Genomic DNA, 22945 nt, shown 5'->3' with positions numbered 1-22945 from the left:
CTATAGATATGTACTTTCTGAAGATACGAGGAAGAAGACATTACCTTGCCCGATTGTGATCAGATACAACATCGTAAGAATAATAACGCATGTCAGCCAGCGAAGTAGCGCAGAGATTCCCGACGTCATGTCGTCGCAACGCTAGCTGTTCCGACGCCACTAGAGCGCCTTCTCACTTCATGTATCCAGCCACTGTGCGTCAACTTCCACTATGCACTCACCCGATCAGGCTGTCTAAGTCCAGCCATGGAGACGGCAATGACCGATGATCCAAAACCGCTGGAGGAGCTCAGCCCACGGACGCGCATCCGACGTGAAAACGAAAGATTGCGTAAAAAGTAAGCTCTACATGCTCAGTAGATCGCGACGTTAATCTGATATGACGTCTACCAAATAGGTACCGTCCCTTGGTGAAAGCGATATGCCGTGTCTGCGCAACATGGAACCTTGCTTTTTGCGAACAAATGCAAGCGCGTCTCCCCTTGGAACTGCGCAACATGGTGTACAAGCATGTATGGGACGCGCCTACACTTCAATCAACACAAGGTTCAATGGCCTACCTCGTCCACCGCCGGTGTAGAGGCGCACGTAAAGGCAAGGAAGAAGAATGCCAAAAGGTGGCTTCGACGTACGAGCCAGGCACAAGATACACCTGCTACCTGCATCCCTGCTACCTGCATACCTGGACCCCTTTCTTCGTCAGGCCGGGATACGTGGGCCAGGAAACAGCTCGAGAAGTTGTGGAGGCGTGGTACAAAATCATCGGTACAAGGTGGCCTAAGATGTGGAACATAGGGGACCTTATTGAGCTTCAGCACAATATACGCAGGGATGTGTTTTTCGTTGGCCTGGATCCGACGAAGTTCCTTCGCAGTCTGACGCTTGACCTCCATGTTGAGAGTCTCTTCACGAGTCGTGACGGCGAGTCGACTCAGGATTGCATCGACTCGCTCCTCAGCATCAAGCGCAAAACCGACTTCAAATTGATCATCCTATTGAGGCAGAGGAACATTAGCTTCAACTCATGGTCTACAGCTTTCAATGCGCTGCGGCATGTAGTTACTGTGTTTGAGGCCGAGGGCGCACAAGTTGAAGCTACTTTTACCTATGACAAGGAAAGTCTCTGTCCGAAGATTACCTGGGACTTGCTTCCTGCGCTGAAGAGTGGCAATGACGCCTGGCGCGTGGAAGCAGAACGTTATTTGAACTCCGTAAGTGCTTGTCTTCATCACTGTCATCATCTTCACGCACACAAATACACACACACACACACTAACACGACTCTTGAACCCAAACAGGACAGTCGCCTTCGCTCACGACACAAGGTCTACCATCAAGCTAGCAACATAGCGGACGTGGAACATTCCGACGAGTCGGAGTACGATGCTAATGATGATGTCGAGCCCAAGAAAGACACTCTGAGTGATGACAGCGACTTCAACATGAGCGACTCCAACATGTATAGTTTCATTAACGCTCTTCCGCATTTGGGTCGAGGAGACCCTTTTTACGGGACCTATCTTGAGCCGCATGACTTCAAGCCTCCTCCTCCTCCCAAAATACGCCGACCGGCGTGGGAAGACCATATACTGTGGAACGAATAAGGTCCTTGTGCGGAACGAAAGCGGTGGTCATGGTTCAGGCTTTTTAAGTCGAACGCATATTCTGGAAGATGAACTCATAACATAAACACTACATATATACAACAAGGCATCAACACCCGTCAATACCTATAAACCTGCCCCCTCTCATGTTCCTTCACATCTACAACTTACTCCCACCCCCCATCAACTCCGCACCAGCCCCACTAATAGCCAGCTTACCCGTCTCCTTAACCTTAGTCTGGAACAGCACGGTATTACCCACCTTCCACATCTCAGTAATCAGTGTCTGACCCGGCAGCACAACACCCGCAAACCTGACCTTGATGTTCTTGAACGGACCATACGTCTGCAGAACGTGTTTACCGGAGATACCAAAGCTGCACAAGCCGTGCAGAATGGGTGTGGGGAAGCCGCCAGCTTTGCTGAACTGGGGGTCGATGTGTAGGGGGTTGAGGTCGCCGGAGAGACGGTAGATAGCAGCTTGCTCCTCGGTTGTGCGTTCCTCGACGACGGTGTCGGGGGCGCGTTCCGGTGCCTTGTGGATCTTCGTTGCGGCGCCGCGGTCCGCGCCCTTCTTCTGGCCGCCGAAGTTGCCGGAGCCGCGGATGAAGACTGTGCTTTCGTTGTAGAAGATCTCCTCGCCTGTCTTCGCGTCCTTGGTTACGCTTCCGTATACCACGAGCCCTGCGGCGCCCTTGTCTACGACCTCGACTAGCTTGGGTACGGCGACGAGCTTGGCTTCGGTGGGGATGGGGAACTTTCGGATTTCGAGGAATTGCTCGCCGTGGAGGAGCATGCGGGGGTCGAAGTTGGGGACGATTTCGTCGAAGGAGAAGGGGGGTTCGGCGTTGAAGGGGGGGACGACACCGAAGGTGGGGATGACTTGGAAGTTCTCGTCGCCTTCGTAGACGAAGGGAAGGTCGGTGCGCTTGGCGCCGATTCCGAGGTCTGGAGATAGTGTTAGTTGTAGTTCATCTTGCGGAATGAAGCTGACTTACTGTAAAGAATGACATCCCTCTCGGTGTACTCGAAGGGTGTGCCTTCAGCCTTAGCGGCCAAGGCCTTCTTCTGAGCCTCGAGGACCTCCTCGTTGCTCTTGGTGGGCTTCTTCTCCTTCTTGCTCTTCTTGCTCGTGTTCTCCATGTTGGCCATGATAGACTTGAGACCGCTAGCGTTGTCGAAGGGGTGGTCGGCACGGCCATCGTCGAAGTTGGTAATACGTTCCCATTGGGAGAGGACAGCCTCGGGAGTGAGCTTGACGTCCACGGGGAAGCCGTGTCCGCCAGAGCGTTGCCACCTGGTCGCCGCAAACCAACCAGAACCCATCTCGTATAGGCCACCTGTTGGCTCGGGAGCCTTGTCGGAAACGAGGAGAATGACGAGAGGAGCGTTGTAGTCGGGCTTGAGGGCCTGTACAACCTCTTCGGGGAAAATGCTGCGGGTCATCTGAGTACCGGCGTTGGGAGCAACGGTGTTGACGAAGATGTTGTTCTTCTTGCCCTCAAGAGCGAGGGACTTGGAGAAACCGAGGATACCGCACTTGGCTGAGGCGTAGTTGGCCTGGCCGAAGTTGCCGTAGATGCCGCTGGTAGAGGTGGTGTTGAGAATGCGGCCGTACTTCTGCTTGAGCATGTAAGGCCAGGCGGCCTTGGTGCAGGAGTAGGTACCGAACAGGTGAACCTTGTGGATGATGTCCCACTGCTCGTCGGTCATGTTGGCAAACGCCTTGTCGCGCAAGATACCCGCGTTGTTGATCAGGATGTCAATGCGGCCATACGTATCAATGGCGGTCTTGACGACAGACTCGCCGTCCTGAACATCGCCCTTGTTGCCAACAGCCTCTCCACCAAGCTTCTGAATCTCCTGGACGGTGTTGTCGGGGTTCACGAGATCGTTCACGACGACCTTGGCACCACGCTTCGCCAACTGCAAGCAGTAGATGCGACCGAGACCAGCACCTCCACCAGTGACAAGAGCGACCTTGCCCTTGAAGTCAAGGGGCTCGCCCTTGGGGTTGGGTGGCAGCTGGTTGGCATGCTCGAGGAGCTCAAGCGCGTTCGCCGGGCCTTGTGGGTGTTCGGCCTTGGAGAAGTCGACAATGTCCTTCCACTTGGCTGGAACAGCTTCGGGTGTGAGGGTCTCGTCTGCCTTGAACAGAGCACCAGAGGCTCGCTCCCATCGTAGCTTGGCGACGTGACCCGCGCCCGCCTCGAAGATAGCGCCAGTCTCGGTAGACGACTTGTGTGTAAGGACAGCGACGAGCGGGACAATCCACTCAGGCTTCATCTTCTCCAAAACATCCGGAGGCATGACGGTCTCGGTCATTCGGCTGGCGGCGATCGGGGCGACGACGTTGCAGAGGATGTTGTACTTCAAGCCCTCCTTTGCGAGTGTCTCGGTGAAACCGACAAGAGCGAGCTTGGCAGCTGTTGAAGTTAGCAGACTATCATTCCTTCACAAGACGCATGTGCATACCAGAGTAGTTTGTCTGTCCGAAAGATCCAAAAAGACCGGCAGCAGACGCAGTGCTGATCACCCTTCCGTACTTCTGTTTCCTGAAGTATGGCCACGCGGCATGCGCGCACTTGTATGCTCCGAGGACGTGGACCCGGTAGATCAGATCCCAGTCTGCCTGCTTCATGTTCTTGAAGCTGACATCGCGCAAGATACCCGCATTGTTGATGAGGATGTCAATGCGACCGAATGTGTCGATAGCAGTCTTGATGATGGACTCTCCGTTCTCGACCGAATCGTAGTTGGCGACCGCCTTTCCGCCAGCGGAGCGGATGGTGTCAACGACCTTGTCTGCGGCCTGTCGGGTGAATTAGCAGTGAATGAAGGACTAGAGCTGAAGAGACATACCGCTGAGCCCGCGCCCTCGCCCTTGAAGCTGCCGCCCAAGTCGTTCACAACGACGTTCGCGCCGCGACTGCCGTAGAAGACAGCATACTCGCGACCGAGACCACCACCAGCGCCCGTGACCACAACGGTCTGGCCATCATATCGCAGCTCCTGCGCAGCCATGATGTGTTCTCTGTGCTGTTGGAAGAGGCTACCCCTTCGTTCTTTCGCGGAAAGAAGTTGCGCTTGAGGAATCTCCTATGCAAGCAAGCAACAAAGGTATTTGTAAAGTCAAATGGGTATCAGCAAAGATCCCACGGTAGAAAGGTGCAAGATTTGGAAAGTGTGAGGATGAGAGGATAGGTGGCTGGATGCGTGGAGGATGGCTCAAAAGTAAGGTCGTTCGCGATCTGACCCGGTCGTGTCTCATGAAAGCAGCCGAGCTGTTGATGATGACGAGTTACCTCGGTCCCGACGGCAGTTGGTCATGTGTGGGGATTGCGCACCGTGCACCTCACGCTTTCACATGTCCGCGTCTTGCTCCCCATCATCAGCTGGACGAGTCCGGGGCATCACATGATAGTGATTAGAAAGTGCGCAATATTACACTCGCATATTCAGAGCGTGCAGTCTTGGCTGGAGAAGTTCGAGGAGATGATGATTCTTGAGCGGATGTGGGGCTGCGAAATGGGCCGCGTGAGGCCCGAACACGTATCGTACGCGTCCTAGATATCGCGATATCGTGGTGTATTGGAAACGGAACAGATGCGATGGGGGATGTGTCTTTCCATCACAGCTGTACCATGCACTGCAAGTGACGGTTTCTTCGTCTTGGTTATGTTACCAGAAGATGGGCGTCCTACCCGAACAATACACCGAATAGCCCACTAGCAACAGTAGTATGTCCAGTACAGAGGAGTTCGTAGACCTCTTCATGCTGCGTGATGGCATTCTGATCGACTTCAATCTACTAAACGTCGCTGAATCAGATAATGTAGAGCCTGCTGTTGAACTTGGGTCTTGTCCGAGGCCCGCTCGTCCAACGCAGCAAGCCCGCGAAGTCAAATACCCACACGCCAGGCCCAAACCTTATCACCCGACTAAGCACAGTCGACATCATCGATCCTTTGCAAACACGATTCTCCTCCAGGATCATTGCAACCCACTCAACATCTGCACTATGCCGAAGGCATTGCGGATCCAGACCCTCGTCGTCACCGCTTGTTACCGGCCATTTGCTCGCTCGCTCAAAGTCAAGCCCGAGAGACTCCACAGCGCTTGCGTACATGAGCGTCCTGGGTACCATTCTTGCTACGCTGGCTCCCATCATGCGCGGTTCGGCCCGTTGACGGACTTGACCGCTGTAAGTATTCGCGTACCTACCTTACCGAGCGTTGAGATCTTCTGTAGTGCACCTATTATATGCCGTGTTTTATTACTGTCATTGAGTAGAGGTGTAAGGCGTCGAACTAGCGTAGTCAAAAGACTTGTAGACACTGAGCAGGGGAATGTGCGCCGGACGCTACCATGACCGACATCACACCGACTACCACATGACGGATATCATATAGTGAGGCAGACGACAACATTCTGCTCAGTTTGTGGCCGGACATAAATTTTGTAACTCTTTGAGTCGCGTTTTTCGGTCGACACAAGTGCCCCAAAGTTCTCGTAGGAACAAGCCGTGAATTCTTCCGGTGCAAGTGGAATGGTTGAAAGTTTCTGCTTTGTGGTGGCTACATGATGCACTACTTTCTAATGCATCGGAGTCGATGACAAAGCCGAATACTGAATGGGCAAAGCTCGCGGGGAGGCGTTATAGGAGTAGTAATCATCGTCGACATACCAGCCTGAAGAATCATATGAATGCAGATTTTCGATGTGCGATTGTGGGCACGAAAACCCCCACAGATGCGGGTGGGTGTAACCCGTGCGTCTCGAGACATCTTCCTTGCTTGATCCGGGTCGGATGAACTTTTCTCTTGTCACGAAACAAATGCCTGTTGATTTCTGGTCGAAATCGACATCTGAAGGCTACGTTTTTGCTAGAACGCCTCTGCTATCAGCGTTATCCAGATTCTGGCGCCCCTGAGTGATCAAATGACAACGAGTGTCGCGTCAACAGACCGTATACATCTCGACAGGCCAAAAGTCGTGTGGGGGGCTTGGTCCGTCTCCGACGACTGTGCGTCTCTGCATACATGTGGAGTTTCCATCGCATCCATCGCATCCATCGAATGTGCGTGGGCTGTGATGCGGAGGTGTTGATTGGCTGTTTCCCTTACGAAACCATCGGCGCCGTGCGAAGTTGTCGTCCTTACGTTAAAAAAAGTCGGAGAATATTGCGCGGCATGCTCTCTGCCTAAACATGTAGCTGGCCGAGAGTAGGCTACACTAAGCCTATAGTTATCAACCGGCAGCTGTCATGTTAAGATCCATGGATCAATGAACGCACAGGGCAGCAGGATTGCAACACCTGGCCCGTTAATCATCGAAGATTCTGATAGCCGTGGCGACAATGGGAACCCCTAGGCGCTGCGTCCAGTCATAACGTACACGTCCAACAGCCACAGGAATGACGTTGTGGCTTGGCTTTGATGGGCCTGTATCCCGAGGCCATGTCAGCGGTGTCGTTTTTCGAGAAGACTGTCAGCGGGGCCATCCGTCCGGGCATGCACCACGTGCTCTCCAACGACCGAATCTATGCACTAGCGCAGGCAATGCTTGCCTTCACGGCGAATCGCTTCTGGTGTAGCGGAATTGCTTCCGGTGGCATTTTTGTCTAACATGAGTAGCACAGATGTCCTAGTGAAGAAAATCCAGGTAGGCGGAGGTGGGCCTCTCCCTGTCTCACCTGACGCTGAACACTTACCACATATGCCGATGTGTCAAGAATTGCAGCGAGCCAGATACGGGATTTGATGATGCTTCGTAGCAGTATGACTGTGAAGGTCTTTGGATGAGTCCTTTGTACGGGAGACGTGGACCCCTGATTGCCAGTCCGCAGTGGCGACACGCCTCGTTTTGATCCGACTCTTAGCGAGTAGGATGTTGAATGAAGCAGTGAAACGATCTGCTCATCTTTCCGCCTTCCAAAACGGATACTGCTCCCGCCGATGCAGTAGCCTCCCTAGCTACATATGTCACCGAATCGTGGGGACTATCCTGATGCTCAGAAGCAAGCTGGAGAGATAGCGCCTGGTTTTATGGAGAGCGAATGTGATCAACCTTGGTCATTCGTGATTCGAGACTTGCGGCCACTTCGTCAGCCTGCTTTTAGTGACGTTTCCTCTCGCCACGATATCGGATAATTTTGCGCCTTTACCGAGCTTGTTGCCAGCTCACAGCGATATGCAGATCGCAAGGTCTACAGCGTCGGGCTATCGTCGTGCTGTTTCCATGAGGTCCGCATCATCGCCATCATACACCACAACTCGTCTTGGGCCGCCCGTTCCATCGTTTGTTATTGTCTGCGTATCCTGCCGTGTTCTTTGAGACGTGGGTAACAATGAGCGAAGATACAGAAACAGTTAGCGTCCACGGCCGAGAGTTCCAAAGAACATCCCTCGACGAGGGTGTCTACTACGCCCCGGTGGCCTTCGACGACCGCGAAGAGAGCAGACTGACAGCTCAGCACGAAATTGTGTCCCGTATCTTCGGCGATGGGCTGTTCTCCCCTCGAATACCAGTGGGGGAGCCCGAAGCGATATTGGAGTGCGGCTACGGCGGTGGAGACTGGGCTGTCCAATGCGCAGATGAGTTTGAGGATTGTGAGGTGCGTACTTGACCCCATGACAGCCATATAAGATGAGATTGGTACTTCCAATGTGGCTCGTATCGATCGTAGCGCATTAACAGTCTCAGGTAACTGCTCTTGATATCTTCCCCATGTGAGTTAAGCCTGTACATAGGGCATGCGGGTACGAAAACTGAGCAGTCGTCCCATGTCTAGGCAGATGGACCGACCCGAGAACCTAGACCTGGTCGCTCATAACCTCAACGATCCTCTTCGTGATCCCGAAATATTCAAAGCGAATCACTACGATCTCATCCACTCGCGGTTCGTGTTTCCAGGCATTAAGAGCGGCAGATGGAATGGATACATCAGAGATATGAGGTTATTGCTACGGCCGGGAGGTTGGGTGCAGATAATGGAGTATTTGCCGATTGTCCAATCACACAATGGACGTCTTACGGACCAGAATGCTGTGCGAAGATGGTGGCAGGAATACCAGGGCGCCATGGCGGACATGGACCGTGACCCGCGGATAGGTCGACGATTGAAGCGGCTGTTGCTCGACAACAGATATCGAGACGTCGAAGTCGACATAGTGCAGCTTCACATAGGTGACTGGTCGAAAAGTGAGTCTCCCGTTGTAATCCACCTTTTCAATGTTGTCCGATCGTGGGAGGGAATGGATCTTTCATTGCGGTTGGCCATTACCCAGTACTCCGAAACATCCTACTGAAGAGCAGTACTGACAGTCGATATACAGATGAGACCCAAGCTAGCATCGGTAGAGACTCTGTCGAAGTACGTATGGGTCCCAGTTGTAGAAGGTGGGTATGTGCTGACTACGCGTCATCCGTCCAGATGATTGGTGACCTCCTTGAGTCACTTGGGCTGTGGCCGTTCACATCGAAACTGGATTGGACAGCTGCGCAGTTCGAAGACCTTATGCGGGAGGTTCGTGCAGAGCTCCAGAATGTGGAACTGAACCTATACATTGAGTTGTAATGATGACCCGTCCTGTTTTATGGAGTATGTCTAATCCGCTTCTAGGTATGTTGCCAGGGGCCGAAAGAGCACTCGGTGATATCGTGTGCGTTGCCTCGCATCAATGTGGGCTACATAGCGTCTAGTAGATGCCGCAGAACGTATGATAGTGCAGCTTGTGCACCCACGAGGTGTAGAGGGTCGGTCGACATAGGCGGTAGAGAGAGATTCTTCCTGTAGTAGTCAGACTTTTATGCTCAGATTCGGGTAGTGAATGCGATTGTACCTTATCCAGTAGCTGTCAACAGGCTGCCCTCAAACTAGCCGGGCTGATGTGCACTTCAAACGTCCTCCAAACATTCACAGTTCCAGGTTAGAATTCGTGGTGAGGGTTCCAGTCGTGCCTTCGGTTCCTTCAAGCTTCTCAACTCAAGGCAAACCTGAAGCACATTCGTCACTGCCTCCGGCCAAGAGACGGCGCCGATTGCAGGAGCTATTCCTTTGGTCGACGCAGCGGTGCTGCCGTGCTATGCCATCACGGATCTGTCGAGTTGATGACAAGGAGACCGGCGCGTGATTGTAGCATCGTGGAGGCTGTCTCCATTGCAAATAGTCAGCTCCAGACCGCGATGAGGGACTGCTGGTCAAACAGAAGATGGGGCGAATCGGTAGATAGTATGCAGCAGGGGAGCACAGCATCGGCACGGGTGCTGCGATACATGCACAGATGGAATGAGGATGAGAATTTGGAAAGGTAAAGAGGGTTAAACACACGAGGGAAGGTGGGGCGACTGAACAGGGACCAGGCTATGGGACGCTAGAGGCCCTGGAGAGTGAGGGTTCGTCGTGAGGAAGGAACCACCACGCTCAACACAACACCACCTACGTCAACCGTCGAGATTGCGTCTTTGATCCCACGGATCGAGAAGGAAGGGGGTAAACACAGCCGTCCGATGCAAATGGGATCTAATCGGTACCTCTCCTTGCCTGCAGCCCAGTTCCCCGACAGTCTGGTACCGAGATACGCGCTCTAATGGGGCGCTTTCCTGGCTAGACGCCAACGCGTTTGCGACTTCGCGACGAGACAGCCGAATGCCGCTTCATCAGCATCGAGTCCCCTCAATTGTGTCAGGCTTCGGCTTGCCGAAGTTTTCGCTACATGAAGTCTCTGCTTTCCCGCTACAGACTCTATACGGTGTTGTTCCCATCTCAGCACTACCGCTATCGACGTTGGACTATCGAGTGCTTTGGTCCAATATGGTTAGACGCATCCACCAGCGATAGCCTGCGCAAGACGCGTGCACCGGGGAAGCGGGCACGTGCAAGGAACCAACGGCTTCGAGGCGAGACACCTCCATGTCAGTATTGGCGTGCACAAAGGTTGTCTCGTCAAGATGTCGATCCGCATTCAGTACACGATCTGAGCGTCCTAGCGACAGATCGAAAGTGTACCAGGAAAAACAAATCCTCGGCCTTCAGCTCCAGAAGAAGCATATAAAGACAACACACGATCGGGCCATCTTCCGATGAGACAGGCCAACACTTACTTGCGCCATTCTTCTAATGCACCCCTTCCACGAAGTGTCCGAGCAAGAACTTAGACATTGGAATGTGCCCTTCGTACCTCCGCAGACTGTACACATGAACCAGTGTGAACGAAATGCGGCACACAATAATCTCGCTCATCTCGCCGAACTCTGGTTTTCACTGCGATCCCAGGTTTTGTGCATCGAGACCTCGGCTGGAGGAACATTAAGCACGCTCGGCGGCAACCGACCGACACACCAGAACGTTATGAAGCAACAACGACGTCACCACACATCCCCAGATCTAGTCTGCCCCAGACCCACCAGCCACGTGTGATCTCAACGCATTCATGGATGGTCGCAACGGTGCCTTAGGATGACAATCCGGCGCGTAAATTAGCGATGACATATCGAGCATCACAGATCGAAAGCTGTCAGTGTATCGCTGACAAACATCAACACAAAGACCACGGTCAATGCAAGTTCATGTCAAGAATGCGACGTGTCTGTTATTGGCCCAGGTTTCAATCTCCGGTTCATCGACACCAGCCTCTGATCGAAAATGCACACCTGTTTAGCCTGATCCCAGACCGTCCACACCCGTAAAGCGTATAGCTCCCGCGACCGGCATCATTTCCATGAACAACCGGGCTCGCGTCCCCAATTTCCCCGCGTACCAGCTGCAATTAATCATGAAGTATTTGCCGACCTGGATTAGCCCCATGTATCGGCGGAAGGGAATCGTTGGTGCTTTGGAGGAGTCCCGCCCGCCTCCGCCTATTTAGCGATATAAGTACCTGTGTATGTCTCGGCGCAAATTTTTGTTACCGACAACCTGGCTGTCTCATAATGGTGTCTTCTTGGTCGATTCGATTGCTCGTCGCTAACTTAGCGATTACTGGGGGAGTCGCAGGGGGCTGGCGCGATGGGAAGTTCAAGACGTTGGTGACGTTTGGCGATAGTTACACGGATGAGAACCGACTGGGATACTTTATCAACAACAATGGTTCTGCACCACCTGTGGCATGGCAACAGCCTGTGGTAAGTCAATCGTCAAGCATAATTGCCTATCAACTTGTGCTAAAAACACCAGGGTCTAGCAACAGCCTCCGGCGGCCTTTCCTGGGCGCGATACGCCAGCATCTACTCCAAAACCAACCTCTACAACTACGCCGTCTCAGGCGCCGTATGCTCCAACGAAATAACACCCCGCTACTTCTCCGCCATCGACGCCCCCTTCCCCGACATCGCGGGCTACGAACTCCCCGCCTTCATCGCCGACTCCACGGCCACCACGTCCAACGGCACGCAATTCTTCACCGGCAAGCCCTCCTCCACCGTCTACGCAATCTGGATCGGCACCAACGACCTCGGCAACGGCGCCTTCCTAACCGACAGCCAATCCCCGAACAAAACCGTAGCCGACTACATGGACTGCATATACTCGCAAATCGACCGCCTGTACGAAAACGGCGGCCGGTATTTTGTTGTTATGAATCTTGCGCCGCTTAACCTCCTGCCTCAGTACCAGCAACCTGGCGAAGGCGGTCTTCAGTCGACGCAATACTACCCCGACACCCCCGGGAAAAACCTAACAGAAGTTCATGGCCGCATGCAAAACACCGTCGCAGCTCTCAACCAAGTCTACGCCTACCGCACGCCTTTTGCCGCGGAGATTGAAGAGCGCTGGGAAGATGCCAAGGTAGCTTCCTTCGACGTTAACGCGCTCATGACGGATATGTACTACAATCCGTCTAGCTATTTGAATGGAACGGGCGCGCCATTGAATGTCCAAGGAGTGGAGAGTCTGTGTGATGAGCAGGGAAGTAATTGTACGAGCACGGATAGTCCGGATAGTTTTATGTGGTTTGATCCGTTGCATCCGAGTGAGCAGACGAGTAGGGTTGTGGCGAGGGAGTTTGTGGGCGTGTTGGGCGGGAAGAGTCGATGGGCTAGTTATTGGGGGTGTTAGGAGGGTGTTGTGGAAGCTGTAAAGCGTAGAGGGGGAAAATGAGCAACGTACTCAATGTTGATATGATAATATACGATCTATACTTATCTTACAAACGTGATCTGTTGCTGTACCCCTTCTTTTCAAAACGTGAATACGCCAACCCGCTATGCTATGCCATGCCTATCAAAACAACAACCCACCCAACCCCCTCCCGCTATGCTATTCAAACAACAATCCATCCCCATCCACCATCCCATCCAACACAGATACCCCAAACTCGCTCTCAACAAAACTTAGATACTCCGACACCACCTCTCCAACCCCTTATCCCCACCCCTAACCCCCCTCAACACCTCCCCCACCTCCTCCAAACTAACATCGCACCTAACCATCCCAAACGCACCCACAGCCCCTCCCGTCAAAACCGGCATGCACAACCCCAGTTCCACAAGCCCCTCCCATTCGCGCCTCGCCACATCCTTGCCCCACACTTTACTCGCACCACTGCTACTGCTCAGCCCGCCTGCCGCCGATTGAATGCGCGCGCGGCTGGCGAGGGTGACGTATTCGTCGTAGGCCATGTTGAAGTTGCACGTGTCGGAGTCGTGGATGATGTCTAGACGTGCGGCGGCGATGAGGAGGGAGAGGGAGAGCTGGGAGAGAGAGGGGATGAGAGTTAGTTTTGAGTCTGGGGACGAGAGGGTCGTGGTGGGTTGGAAGGGCGTGGTGGGGGAGAGGGTGGCGGTGGGGAGGAGGAAGGTGGTTAGGATTTTGGGGACGGATTTCGAGAGGTAGAAGGTTGGGGCTAGGTGTGTGGTTAGGAAGGTGGGGGTTGAGAAGAGTTTCTGGGACGGAGGGTTAGCTTCGTTGTGGTTTAGTAGGGAGTGTGTGGGATGGGCTTACGGAGATGTTGGTGTTCCATTGGGATAGTGCGTCTTCTTTGGTGTCGCCCTTCTTCCCCTTCCTGGCTGGCGTGGTCTTGGTACCGCCTTCTAGTATACCTCTTTCCTCGACGCTCAATTGCTCGGGCTGTATTAACAAACACGCTTTGCATGTTTCTTGGAAGGCGGTAAACGTTGTTGCCAATCTGAGATGCACGTAGCGGTGGCTGAAGCGACTCTTGACACGCTTCTCGAGACTGTTAGTCACGTCGATGCGTGTTGTCAGTCCCAAGACCGCGATGGGCGCCTTTCGTGACTGTGCTATATCGAATAGATTGTAGAGTAACGTCTGGCGGGGGTGTTGAGCGAAGAGGTCAAACTCGTCCATGACGAAAACGACGGCTTTGGCGACTTCGTCAGTTACCTCACCAGTCTGTTCGGATGGGTGAGAAAGCAGAGCGAGCAGCGTCGCTAGCGTATCGGCATAGTTCTTTCCCGGGCCGCTCCCATCCTCCTCGATGTCCATCTCTTTCCCTAACTGGCGCCAGATCTCACGGAGTGCAATCTTGTCGTCTGTGTGGACAAAGCCGTTCAGCCGGACAACGTGGTATTGACCACCGTTGTCTTTGGAGACTTCGGAAAGGACTTTGTTGACGAGTGCCGTCTTTCCACTACCCCGGGCTCCGATGACGAGCATTGAGTTGCCTTCACCAGCAGTAATAGTATGCTCGACAAGCTGGTGCACAGACTTGTACTCCTCGTCTAAACCAACCAAAGGCGACGGACGTTTGCCGTTGATACGCTCCATGACGATGGTTTTTAAGAGATCAAGCTCGCGGCCCGGTGCAATGTCGCTATAGATGGTCGATAGAGCGAGCTTCTCCTTCTCCTTCTGTGCTGATGTAGGCTTGTTGAAGGGACTGGGTTCCGTGGGGTCCAGCAAACTGTCCAAGATGCTGTTCCCATCTACCTCCATATCATCCTCGTCATGGCCATTGACCTGCTCTTCCGCGTTCGACCAGCGTTCCTCGTCGTTGTTGGCGATGTGATCGGTGCGGTTGAAGCGTCTTCGTGCACTAGCGGTAAGCTTTCTGTTACTTGTGGGAGAGCCATCGCCGAGTTCGTCCTCGCTTTCTGGTATGGTTGTTTGCTCTGCTGCTGGTTTTCGTCGCTTGGTGGACTTGGAAGGCGTGGCTGCGACTGCCTCTTCCGACTCGGGTTCTGTCGCTGCTGCCTTCTTTCGTGTACTGGTAGCCGGCTTTCGTACGGAGCGTGGCTTCGAGGTCTTAGCGGCTTTGGTTTCGTTCTGCAGCTCATCCGTCTCATCCTCCTCGGGGATAGGACTAGGGTCTCTCTTCTTGCGCGCACTCGCTCGTGGGGCAGCTGGTTTGCGCGCCGACGCAGCTGGCTTCCGTACAGCCTTTGCAACTTTTGCAGGTGCGATGACATCCGTCGATGCCTCTTTCAAAGCGGCCCGACTTGCAACTTCCGCCTTTGTAGGTCGCCCCTTTCCTCGCTTCGGTGGAGTGTTTGTTTGCGTCTCCTCCTTGTCCTGCGCCGCGATTGGGGTGTTCTCTTTGAGCGCTTTCTGCGAAGGTTTGCGGACCCGCGTTGGTCGTGAGGATATTTCGACGTTCAATGCGCCCTCGATGTCATCGTAGATGTCAATCTCTTCTTCTGCCGCACGCTTTGTCGCAGTGCCATTTGTTGCGCCCTTCAGCGCCCGGCCTTTACGCACTGGCGCTGGCTTCTTTTCCACATTCTGTTCAGAATCGCCGTTCGTATTCGTCGTGGTTCGGGCTGCAAGCCTGCCAGAGGCTTTCCTGGTTGACGGCTTTGTTGACGGGCTCGATTCGGTGCGCTTCGGGGTGTCGAGCTTTCTCCGCTTAGAAGAACGTGGCGATTCGTCCATTGCGGTACTTGGGACGTTTTATTATCGTATATGTATAGTTGATGGCTGTTCGTTATTGGGAATGCATCGTGATGGTCGTATGCGCCAAACGCTTCGAGGTGGTGAAAGCGCTGGTCAAGGCGCGTCTATCCACAAGTCGCGTCGCGCTACAATTCCGCTTCCCGCCCGGGCGCCCCTGCATCATCCCAAGAGCCATCCACCCTCGCTTCTCCATATGCAGACGAGCACCAAACACCACACCAGCCGAGCGCCAGTACTAAGCGTACAATCCATATCGGACCTTAGACTGAGTCATCATGGCTCCGCAGTCGGGCTCTTGTCGTGACTTTTGCGCTTTCCGACGGGCCCAGGGCCTCAGAGCCCCACTCGACCGTACATCGAGCACGCCCTACAAGTGATTCCCAAGCTAACGGCGTTACTACTTATCTCAACATACCATGGAGACTGTAAATAAGTATGAGTCTGCTGCCATCGATTCAACATCAAATTTGAGCACTCAATGGCTTCAAATCATACCACCCAGGTCGATTTGACCACTTACCCACAGCAGCCTTCGGCGGCGACAACGGATATCGAAATACTACGCCAACACGAAGATGACGATCAACGTCTCAACAGTGACGATGGCTTCTCCCTTCCGCCCACCGATGGTGGTAAGGATGCCTGGCTCTGCCTGTTCGCCTGCTTTATGCTTGAAGCGATGATCTGGGGGTTTCCTTCCTGCTATGGTGTCTTCCAAGAATACTATGCTACTAGTGAGGAGTTCTCCGGTCAAAGCAACATAGCCGTTGTCGGTGCTTGCGCAATGGTATGTTCTACGAATCTTGGTTGGTTCCCATTCTGACACTCCTTTAGGGCATCATGTACATGGATATCGCGTTCTGGTTTGCCGTGCTCAAATACTTTCCCAAATTCCGCACCTGGGCCACACCAGTCGGTCTAGTTATCGTTTGTCTCTCCTTGGGTCTCGGATCTCTGTCAACGAGCGTAACGCACCTTATAGTCACTCAAGGCATCTTGTACGCACTCGGCGGCGGCCTCGCATGGACTCCAATTCTCTTCAACATCGAAGAGTGGTGGGTACGCAGAAGAGGCTTTGCCTATGGAGCCACCATGGCTGGTCTGGGATTGAGCGGGGCCATCCTCCCTCTTATACTCGAATGGCTCCTACACTCATACGGATTCCGGACAACTCTACGAGTATGTGCGCTCAGCTTCGTGGCCCTCAACTTTCCGATAGTCTTCTTCTTCAAGCCTCGACTTCCACTATCGCAAACATCGCAGTCCAGAGGTTTCGATCTGTCGTTCTGGACTTGTTCGAATTATCTGATCCTGCAATCCGGCAACATCATCCAAAGTCTTGGCTTCTTCCTACCAGCAATCTATCTACCCACGTTTGCTCGGTCTATTGGCGCAGGTAGCATCGAAAGTACCGTCACTATCATCCTCGTCAACGCCGCTGCGTTTGTCGGATGTCTATGCATGGGTATCGCTACCGACAAGTACCATGTGACGACCTGCCTTATGGTCTCTGCGCTGGGGTCAACAGTCGGCATCTTTCTCCTGTGGGGGTTCTCTACATCACTAGCGCCATTGTACATGTTTTGTATCGTCTACGGTGCCTTTGCTGGCTGTCAATCGAGCGCCTGGAGTGCAATCGTTGCAGACACTCAAAAGAAGCGCAGAGGCGCGGATTCTGGCTTCGTATGGGCGTGCCTATCAGCTGGGAAAGGAGTAGGCAACTTGTGCAGTGGTCCGCTCTCAGAAGCATTGCTACATGCTGGTGATTGGAGTGCAGGCTTTGCTTATGGCAGCGGATATGGCGCGTTGATCGCCTTCACAGGTGTGACCGCACTGTTGAGTGGCTGGGGATATGCTGCAAGGAGAATTGGATGGATATGATCCGATGCCTCTGGATGCCTGACGTAGTTCATTGCCGAGGTCTGCGTCCCGCACGGCAGTACGTCACACATCACGCCGTTACTACATTTCAAACACCAAGCAGGTCTCCCGATGCTCAAGTAGACGATGTGCCCGTTCCTGTTACAGAGCAACCATGGTCGGCATCTGGTTGCGCCAATCAGCTAGCGACATGCCCTCTTGGCGTCGAGGTACGCGTACGCCTGAAACAGACCCACCTCTACCATCAACATGCGATCGGCCCTCCCGCTCGCATCTCGACCTCTCCCTCGAAACATGTTGGCTTTCTACCCAATCTATCCATGGCCATCGCAGCCTTGCTTTTACGCAAATTACCGACTTGGCCCTTGTCACCCACCTGTTTACAGCTTTGTTTTATAGCGCGCACAACGATTCCATTGGAGAAGGTCATGAAACTCCACAGCGATCGGCATGAAATCCCCATACTACAATTTACGAATCAGGCCATGCAGACGCGCTTCCTGGCTAGACCTGCAGAGATTGACCTACCAAGCCCGCGCCGCCGCGTCTTCGCAATGTCTTGATCGATCTTATCTGTAACTAGCAGGTGGGCGCACAGACGCTTGCTCATAGTGATTCTCCCAGCTCCAGCAACTTCAAACGACTGGGCAATCTGGGGGCGGCGGGCCCGCGGGTATGCTGGTTTGAGATGAATTGAGTGGTTGATCATGGGTAGATCATGGCCTGGAAATCTCCGAAACGAAACAGAAGAATATATATCTAGGGCTCTCTGGCCTCAGTTTGTTGGATCATCAACACAGTTCTTCACAGATCAGTTGTCCAGCACTCTTTCTCTCTCTTCCTCTTCCTCATTCTCTTACACTTCGGGCAGGCCTTTCTTTGCTCTACCCAAGTTCACTCTCTCTAGATATCCTAGTGGTATATACATTCTTTTTGGCTGAGCCACTATCTTTACATTTCAACACCTTCAGCCTCAAAACATCCACACGGACTTTCACACGCTACTACTTCCATCAAGATGAAGTACTCCGTCCCCGTTGTCCTCGCTCTCTCGAGCAGCGCTGCTGCCTTCCCCCTCGGCGACTACCTCGACGCCATCTTCGGCACCAAGGACACCCGTCAGGCACCTCCTCAAGCTCCTCCTGGCTTCCCTTCCATGGGCATGCCACCAATGGGCTCTCCCACCCCAGGTTTCCCTCCCATGGGTCCTCCCATGGGAACTGGTGCCCCAACACCTGGCTTCCCCCCTATGGGCGCACCAACACCTGGCTTCCCCCCTATGGGCCCTCCATCCGGTCTCCCTCCCATGGGCGCACCAACCCCCGGATTCCCTCCCATGGGCCCACCCATGGGCACCGGCGCCCCAACACCCCCCGGCTTCCCCATGCCCATGCCCACCGGCGGAGCCTTCCCAGGCGGTCCCGGCGGCTCCAGCAACATGCCCCCCTCTTGGCCCGTCCGCGCGCGCGCCGCCCGCAACCTAGCCATCGACTACCAGCTCGCCCCACGCCAAGGCGGCGACCTGCCCCTCCCTTCCTTCTCGCTCGCAGACCCCGAGAACGGCGGCGCACCTACTCCCACTGAGTCCCCCTCCGGCGGCGGTGAAGAAGGCCCAGGAGGTTTCCCGGGACTACCCACTCCCACGCCTGGTGCTCCCGAGGGCCCCGGCGGCGGATTCCCAGCGCCCACAGGCGGATTCCCGGGTCTGCCTACTGGGGCGCCTGAGGGACCTGGTGGACCTGGTGGACCGGGTGGTTTCCCGACGGAGCTTCCTTCTTTCCCTATGCCGACTGGTATGCCTGGTGGATCGGGTGGTTTCCCTGGTCTGCCTGGTACTGGTATGCCTGGTCTGCCTACTACCATGGAGACGATGACGCGTGGACCTAAGCCAACTGGTATGCCTGAACTTCCTGGTCAGGAGGATGGTCAGCAGGGTCCTGGTGGTGACAACGGGTCTGGTGGCTGGTGGAGCTGGCTTGGTGGATTGTTTGGCGGTGGTAAGGGAGACGGCGAGGGTGCTGGTGCTGGTGAGGGTGAGGGTGCTGGAAGTGGAATTGGCGCTTAGATGCCCGATACCTCCTGACATTTGGATGATCAGAGGAAGGAAAGAGAGGATGAAGACGTCTTGATGGCGCGATTGGTTTCGATTCTTGTCAAAATACTTTACACTTTCACTTTACTACAAAGAACTCATACATGCCAATACGGCAGAATGACAAACAAACAAATTATCTCAGCATTTCTTCCACACCATGTTCTCAAGTGTCTTCGATGAACTCAACCAAGTATCAAAGGTGAAGATAAGATGCAATTATCTATATCAACAACATACATACCACAATGTTAAAGAACGTAAATCATCAAAATTGACCGCCGCCGTTGAGGGCAGCAATCGGGTATCTCAGAAAGGTAGGCCATGCCTACATCACCATCCTCCTCCTCCACCACTAACTATGCTTCTTGAACTTTTTTAGGGTTCCCGCACCATAATCTGTATTTTTTGCGTGACGGTCGTCGGGTTGAATTGACGCCTCCCAGATGCATATGCTTATGCTTTGTAATGCTTTCACTTTTCTTGACAGTACCTATTATAACCGAATTGCGCCGAAATGTGAGAAGTCGGAGAATTTTGCGCTTGTTGAAGTGCACGAGTCCTGTTGAAAAAGGAACTCTGTTGCGTATGTTGTTGAAGACCGAAGTGGATGTGGAGATTGTCCGAGGGAAGCTCCTCAAGAGTTGGGTCTTGTTGTGTTGAATACAGTGAGACCGGGTGTCGTTGTAGAATCCAAGCAAGCCTAGTTGGACATTGCAAGGCTCCTCATGCCATTGGTGACCTCGACAGCGGCTGCTTTGGCAGCGTCGATGAGGCTTGGGTTCTCTTCTTTGCGAGGTCCAACTTTCTCGCCGTTTGTGCCGTTCACGTTGCTTTCGCCGTTGACTGGCTTCGCTTCCTCTCCGTTTGTGCCAGGCACGTCAACGCTGTTGGGGTCGACCAGGGGCTTGTCCATGTCCTTGACTTCTAATCCGTCGAAGATGGGGAAGATGCCGCGAGTGGCGTGGAAGTCGTTGTGTACTGTAGGATTTTAGTTGACTGAGCTTGATGGTTAAGCGAATATACTCACCGATGTTCAGGAGGTACCAGGTGTCTACAACATCCTGGATCACGTAACGTGAAGGACTGACACCAGCATGGCAGTTGGCCCACTGCTGTCCGAGACGGTAGAATTCGTCCTTCCAGGCGAGGAAGCTGACTGTTTCGACAATGGTTGGCTGCACAATCTCCTTGCCTGGGAAGACACCCCATGTAACAGCATTTGGTCCTTCGTTGGGAGCGTTCGTCTTCAAGTCGCCATCCTTATTGACCGCGTAGTATGTGAACTCAGGGTCGCGCTCGAGACGTGTGATGATCTCCGAAATATGCTCTGGAGAGACAAACACTTCTAGGTATGCCTTCTGGTAGACGTAACCATTGCGTGGACCCCAACCAAAGACAGGGTCCGAAGACTTGGCTCCGTTGACAGCAGGCTGGGAGTTGATGGTCAGGAAACCACGACGGTTCAGATCGATGAGATCATCCGTGATCGATCCCGCTTCAGTGGTGATGGGCTGTTCACTCCACGGCAACGAGTCGAGCTTTCCCTCCATGTAGCGTACAAAGAGTTCGGACAGATCCCTAATCGACATTGGTGTGCCCCATAGCTTGATGTTCTGCTCATTGGTTCCCTTCAGACCGATGCCATATGAGTCCAATTCACCGAACGCAGGCGAGCGAGAATCTCCCCAGCGACCGTTCGGGAACTCGTCCCAGTCTTGTGTACGTGCAATGTACGATCGGTTGCGGTTGCGCCAGAAGATAGGTCGCACGTTCTCGTCGCGTCGGTTGAGAGCCAGGGAAGGCCGCCACGGAAGGGGCTTCTCTAGCGGGGACTCGGGGTCTGGTAGGAGGTCTAGTTCTTCGAGGACCATGCGGGTGGCTTGTGCGAGGTTCATGGTGTAGCTATATGGGAATTAGTCGGCGATCTTCTACTCTCGAGCACCTACTTACAAGTGCAGATGTATGATACCAGCATCGATCAGCCGCCGGCACATGTCTGCGACCAGAGTCTTGCCAACTTCACGGACTTCGACGTCGTCGTTCTTGACAGGCTCCAACGCCTCAGTCCAGTTCTTGGGGATGTTGCACTTGGTCCATTGGGCTCGGCGTAAAAATGCCGCGTATGTGTGGATCGGCATGATACCAGGAATGATGGGAACGTCGATGCCCTTGGCACGAACCTTCCTGACCCACTCAAGGAAGAGGTCGGTATCGTAGAACATCTGTGTGACAATAAAGGTTCCTCCAGCATCCACCTTCTCCTTGAGATGGTCGATGAGCTCATCGACGTTGTCATTGTCGTCGCTTCCTTCGGAGTAGCCGGCCACACCAATGTCGAAATGGTTTCCGTACTTCTCCTTGATGTATACGACGAGGTCCTTGGCATAGCGGAAGCCACCTGCTGTCGCCTCCCACTTTTCTCTCTCACGCGGCGGATCTCCCCTCAGGGCGAGGATGTTGGTGCAGCCGGCATTGTATGCGTCGCGGAGGGCGTCGTCGAGCTTGGACTTTTCCATGTCGGTGCACGTGAGGTGCATGCAGGTTTCGAGGCCGTAGACGGATTGTGCGACCTTGACCATTTCGCAGGTCAGCTTGGAGTGGCGGCCACCGGCGCCCCAGGTGAGATCGATGAACTGTGGACCGAAGCCATGCATGCGGTCCATGCGGTCGTAGAGGTTTTGGACCCCCTAGATGGAATTAGCTTCCTGCTCCTTGTGCGAGGGACATCGGGGTGCGGCGTACCTGTGCTGTCTTGGGCGGGAAGAATTCGAAGGAGAAGGTTGGCTTTCCCTCCTCCCGCGCCTGGGCGAGTTTCTGAGAGATGTGCATGATGGAGAGGTGTAGGACTACTAGAAAAAGAAGAGGGAGGAAAATGTAGAGTCTGCGTCAATTCTCCCGACGTTAGTGAAATGTATATGAGAGATATGCACCCCGCGGTGGAATTCGGGAAACGTGCAAGGATGCTGCGTACTGCGGTGTTGACGAGCTATCCAAAGTATCGTTTGCGGGCCCAGCGATCTGCGAGTGTCCGCGACATGTACCACTGCTGTTTGCGGTCGGTCAGTAGGCGAGAGGTGAGTGATGCGTTGACTCGGGATGTACAGTTTTCCTTAGCGGAAGGTCGACGTTGAAGCGGTTAGCGCAGTACGGAGGCACAATCGGAGCCCTCCAGCCCTGCCAAGCGTGGCCCATCTTCGGCGGTCTGCCATGGCTGCTCTGGCACCACTGGACGATCCGGTGCAGGTGGCTATACGTAACATGTGCATGCGGTGGGCGCGCGTCGTCACAGGAGATGCAGAGAGCGCTTGGGCAGGCCGCAAGGCGCGCATATTATAATGTGGCATTGAATGTGGTAATGGATGTGGCATGGAGCCCCACAAACGTGTCCCGTCCCACACGAGCTCCCCTCCACCGCTGGTGGCCGAATTGTCCCTTCCCCGGGTTTACCCTATGCGGTAACCCCGGATCATCATCGTTGCGCAAGAGTGTGTCTAGGAAGCTGCCAGACGCTCT

At 54.0% G+C, this 22945-nt stretch overlaps 7 protein-coding genes across 7 annotated transcripts; 5 read left to right on the top strand and 2 right to left on the bottom strand.

Moving 5' to 3' along the window:
• Window positions 1-551: 551 nt before the first annotated feature.
• J4E78_008884 (uncharacterized protein) lies at window positions 552-1604 on the top strand (the record flags this gene model as incomplete). Its single annotated transcript, XM_049369483.1, has 2 exons — window positions 552-1211; window positions 1299-1604. 2 exons carry the CDS (start codon window positions 552-554, stop codon window positions 1602-1604), a joined length of 966 nt encoding a protein of 321 aa, XP_049218807.1.
• Window positions 1605-1764: 160 nt separating this feature from the next.
• FOX2 (bifunctional hydroxyacyl-CoA dehydrogenase/enoyl-CoA hydratase fox2) lies at window positions 1765-4628 on the bottom strand (the record flags this gene model as incomplete). Its single annotated transcript, XM_049369482.1, has 4 exons — window positions 1765-2552; window positions 2603-4030; window positions 4080-4416; window positions 4467-4628. 4 exons carry the CDS (start codon window positions 4626-4628, stop codon window positions 1765-1767), a joined length of 2715 nt encoding a protein of 904 aa, XP_049218806.1.
• A 3325-nt stretch (window positions 4629-7953) lies between these two features.
• Window positions 7954-9183, top strand: J4E78_008882 (uncharacterized protein; the record flags this gene model as incomplete). The annotated part of the gene is made up of 5 exons (XM_049369481.1): window positions 7954-8220; window positions 8310-8335; window positions 8398-8807; window positions 8942-8979; window positions 9040-9183. The coding sequence occupies 5 exons, from the start codon at window positions 7954-7956 to the stop codon at window positions 9181-9183; spliced, it is 885 nt and encodes a 294-aa protein (XP_049218805.1).
• A 2354-nt stretch (window positions 9184-11537) lies between these two features.
• Window positions 11538-12660, top strand: J4E78_008881 (uncharacterized protein; the record flags this gene model as incomplete). Its single annotated transcript, XM_049369480.1, has 2 exons — window positions 11538-11729; window positions 11782-12660. The coding sequence occupies 2 exons, from the start codon at window positions 11538-11540 to the stop codon at window positions 12658-12660; spliced, it is 1071 nt and encodes a 356-aa protein (XP_049218804.1).
• Window positions 12661-12935: 275 nt separating this feature from the next.
• Window positions 12936-15435, bottom strand: J4E78_008880 (uncharacterized protein; the record flags this gene model as incomplete). Its single annotated transcript, XM_049369479.1, has 2 exons — window positions 12936-13487; window positions 13546-15435. The coding sequence occupies 2 exons, from the start codon at window positions 15433-15435 to the stop codon at window positions 12936-12938; spliced, it is 2442 nt and encodes an 813-aa protein (XP_049218803.1).
• Window positions 15436-15934: 499 nt separating this feature from the next.
• On the top strand, window positions 15935-17337 carry J4E78_008879 (uncharacterized protein; the record flags this gene model as incomplete). Its single annotated transcript, XM_049369478.1, has 2 exons — window positions 15935-16243; window positions 16291-17337. The coding sequence occupies 2 exons, from the start codon at window positions 15935-15937 to the stop codon at window positions 17335-17337; spliced, it is 1356 nt and encodes a 451-aa protein (XP_049218802.1).
• Window positions 17338-18355: 1018 nt separating this feature from the next.
• Window positions 18356-19402, top strand: J4E78_008878 (uncharacterized protein; the record flags this gene model as incomplete). Its single annotated transcript, XM_049369477.1, has 2 exons — window positions 18356-18360; window positions 18397-19402. 2 exons carry the CDS (start codon window positions 18356-18358, stop codon window positions 19400-19402), a joined length of 1011 nt encoding a protein of 336 aa, XP_049218801.1.
• Between the last annotated feature and the right edge of the window lie 3543 nt (window positions 19403-22945).

Source organism: Alternaria triticimaculans (genome assembly GCF_023758025.1).
Source record: "Alternaria triticimaculans strain BMP 0046 chromosome Unknown scaffold_17, whole genome shotgun sequence".
In the NCBI taxonomy this organism is placed as follows: domain Eukaryota; kingdom Fungi; phylum Ascomycota; class Dothideomycetes; order Pleosporales; family Pleosporaceae; genus Alternaria; species Alternaria triticimaculans.
The sequence above is the reverse complement of the archived record's forward strand: the minus strand, read 5'-3'. Positions and strand labels throughout refer to the sequence as shown.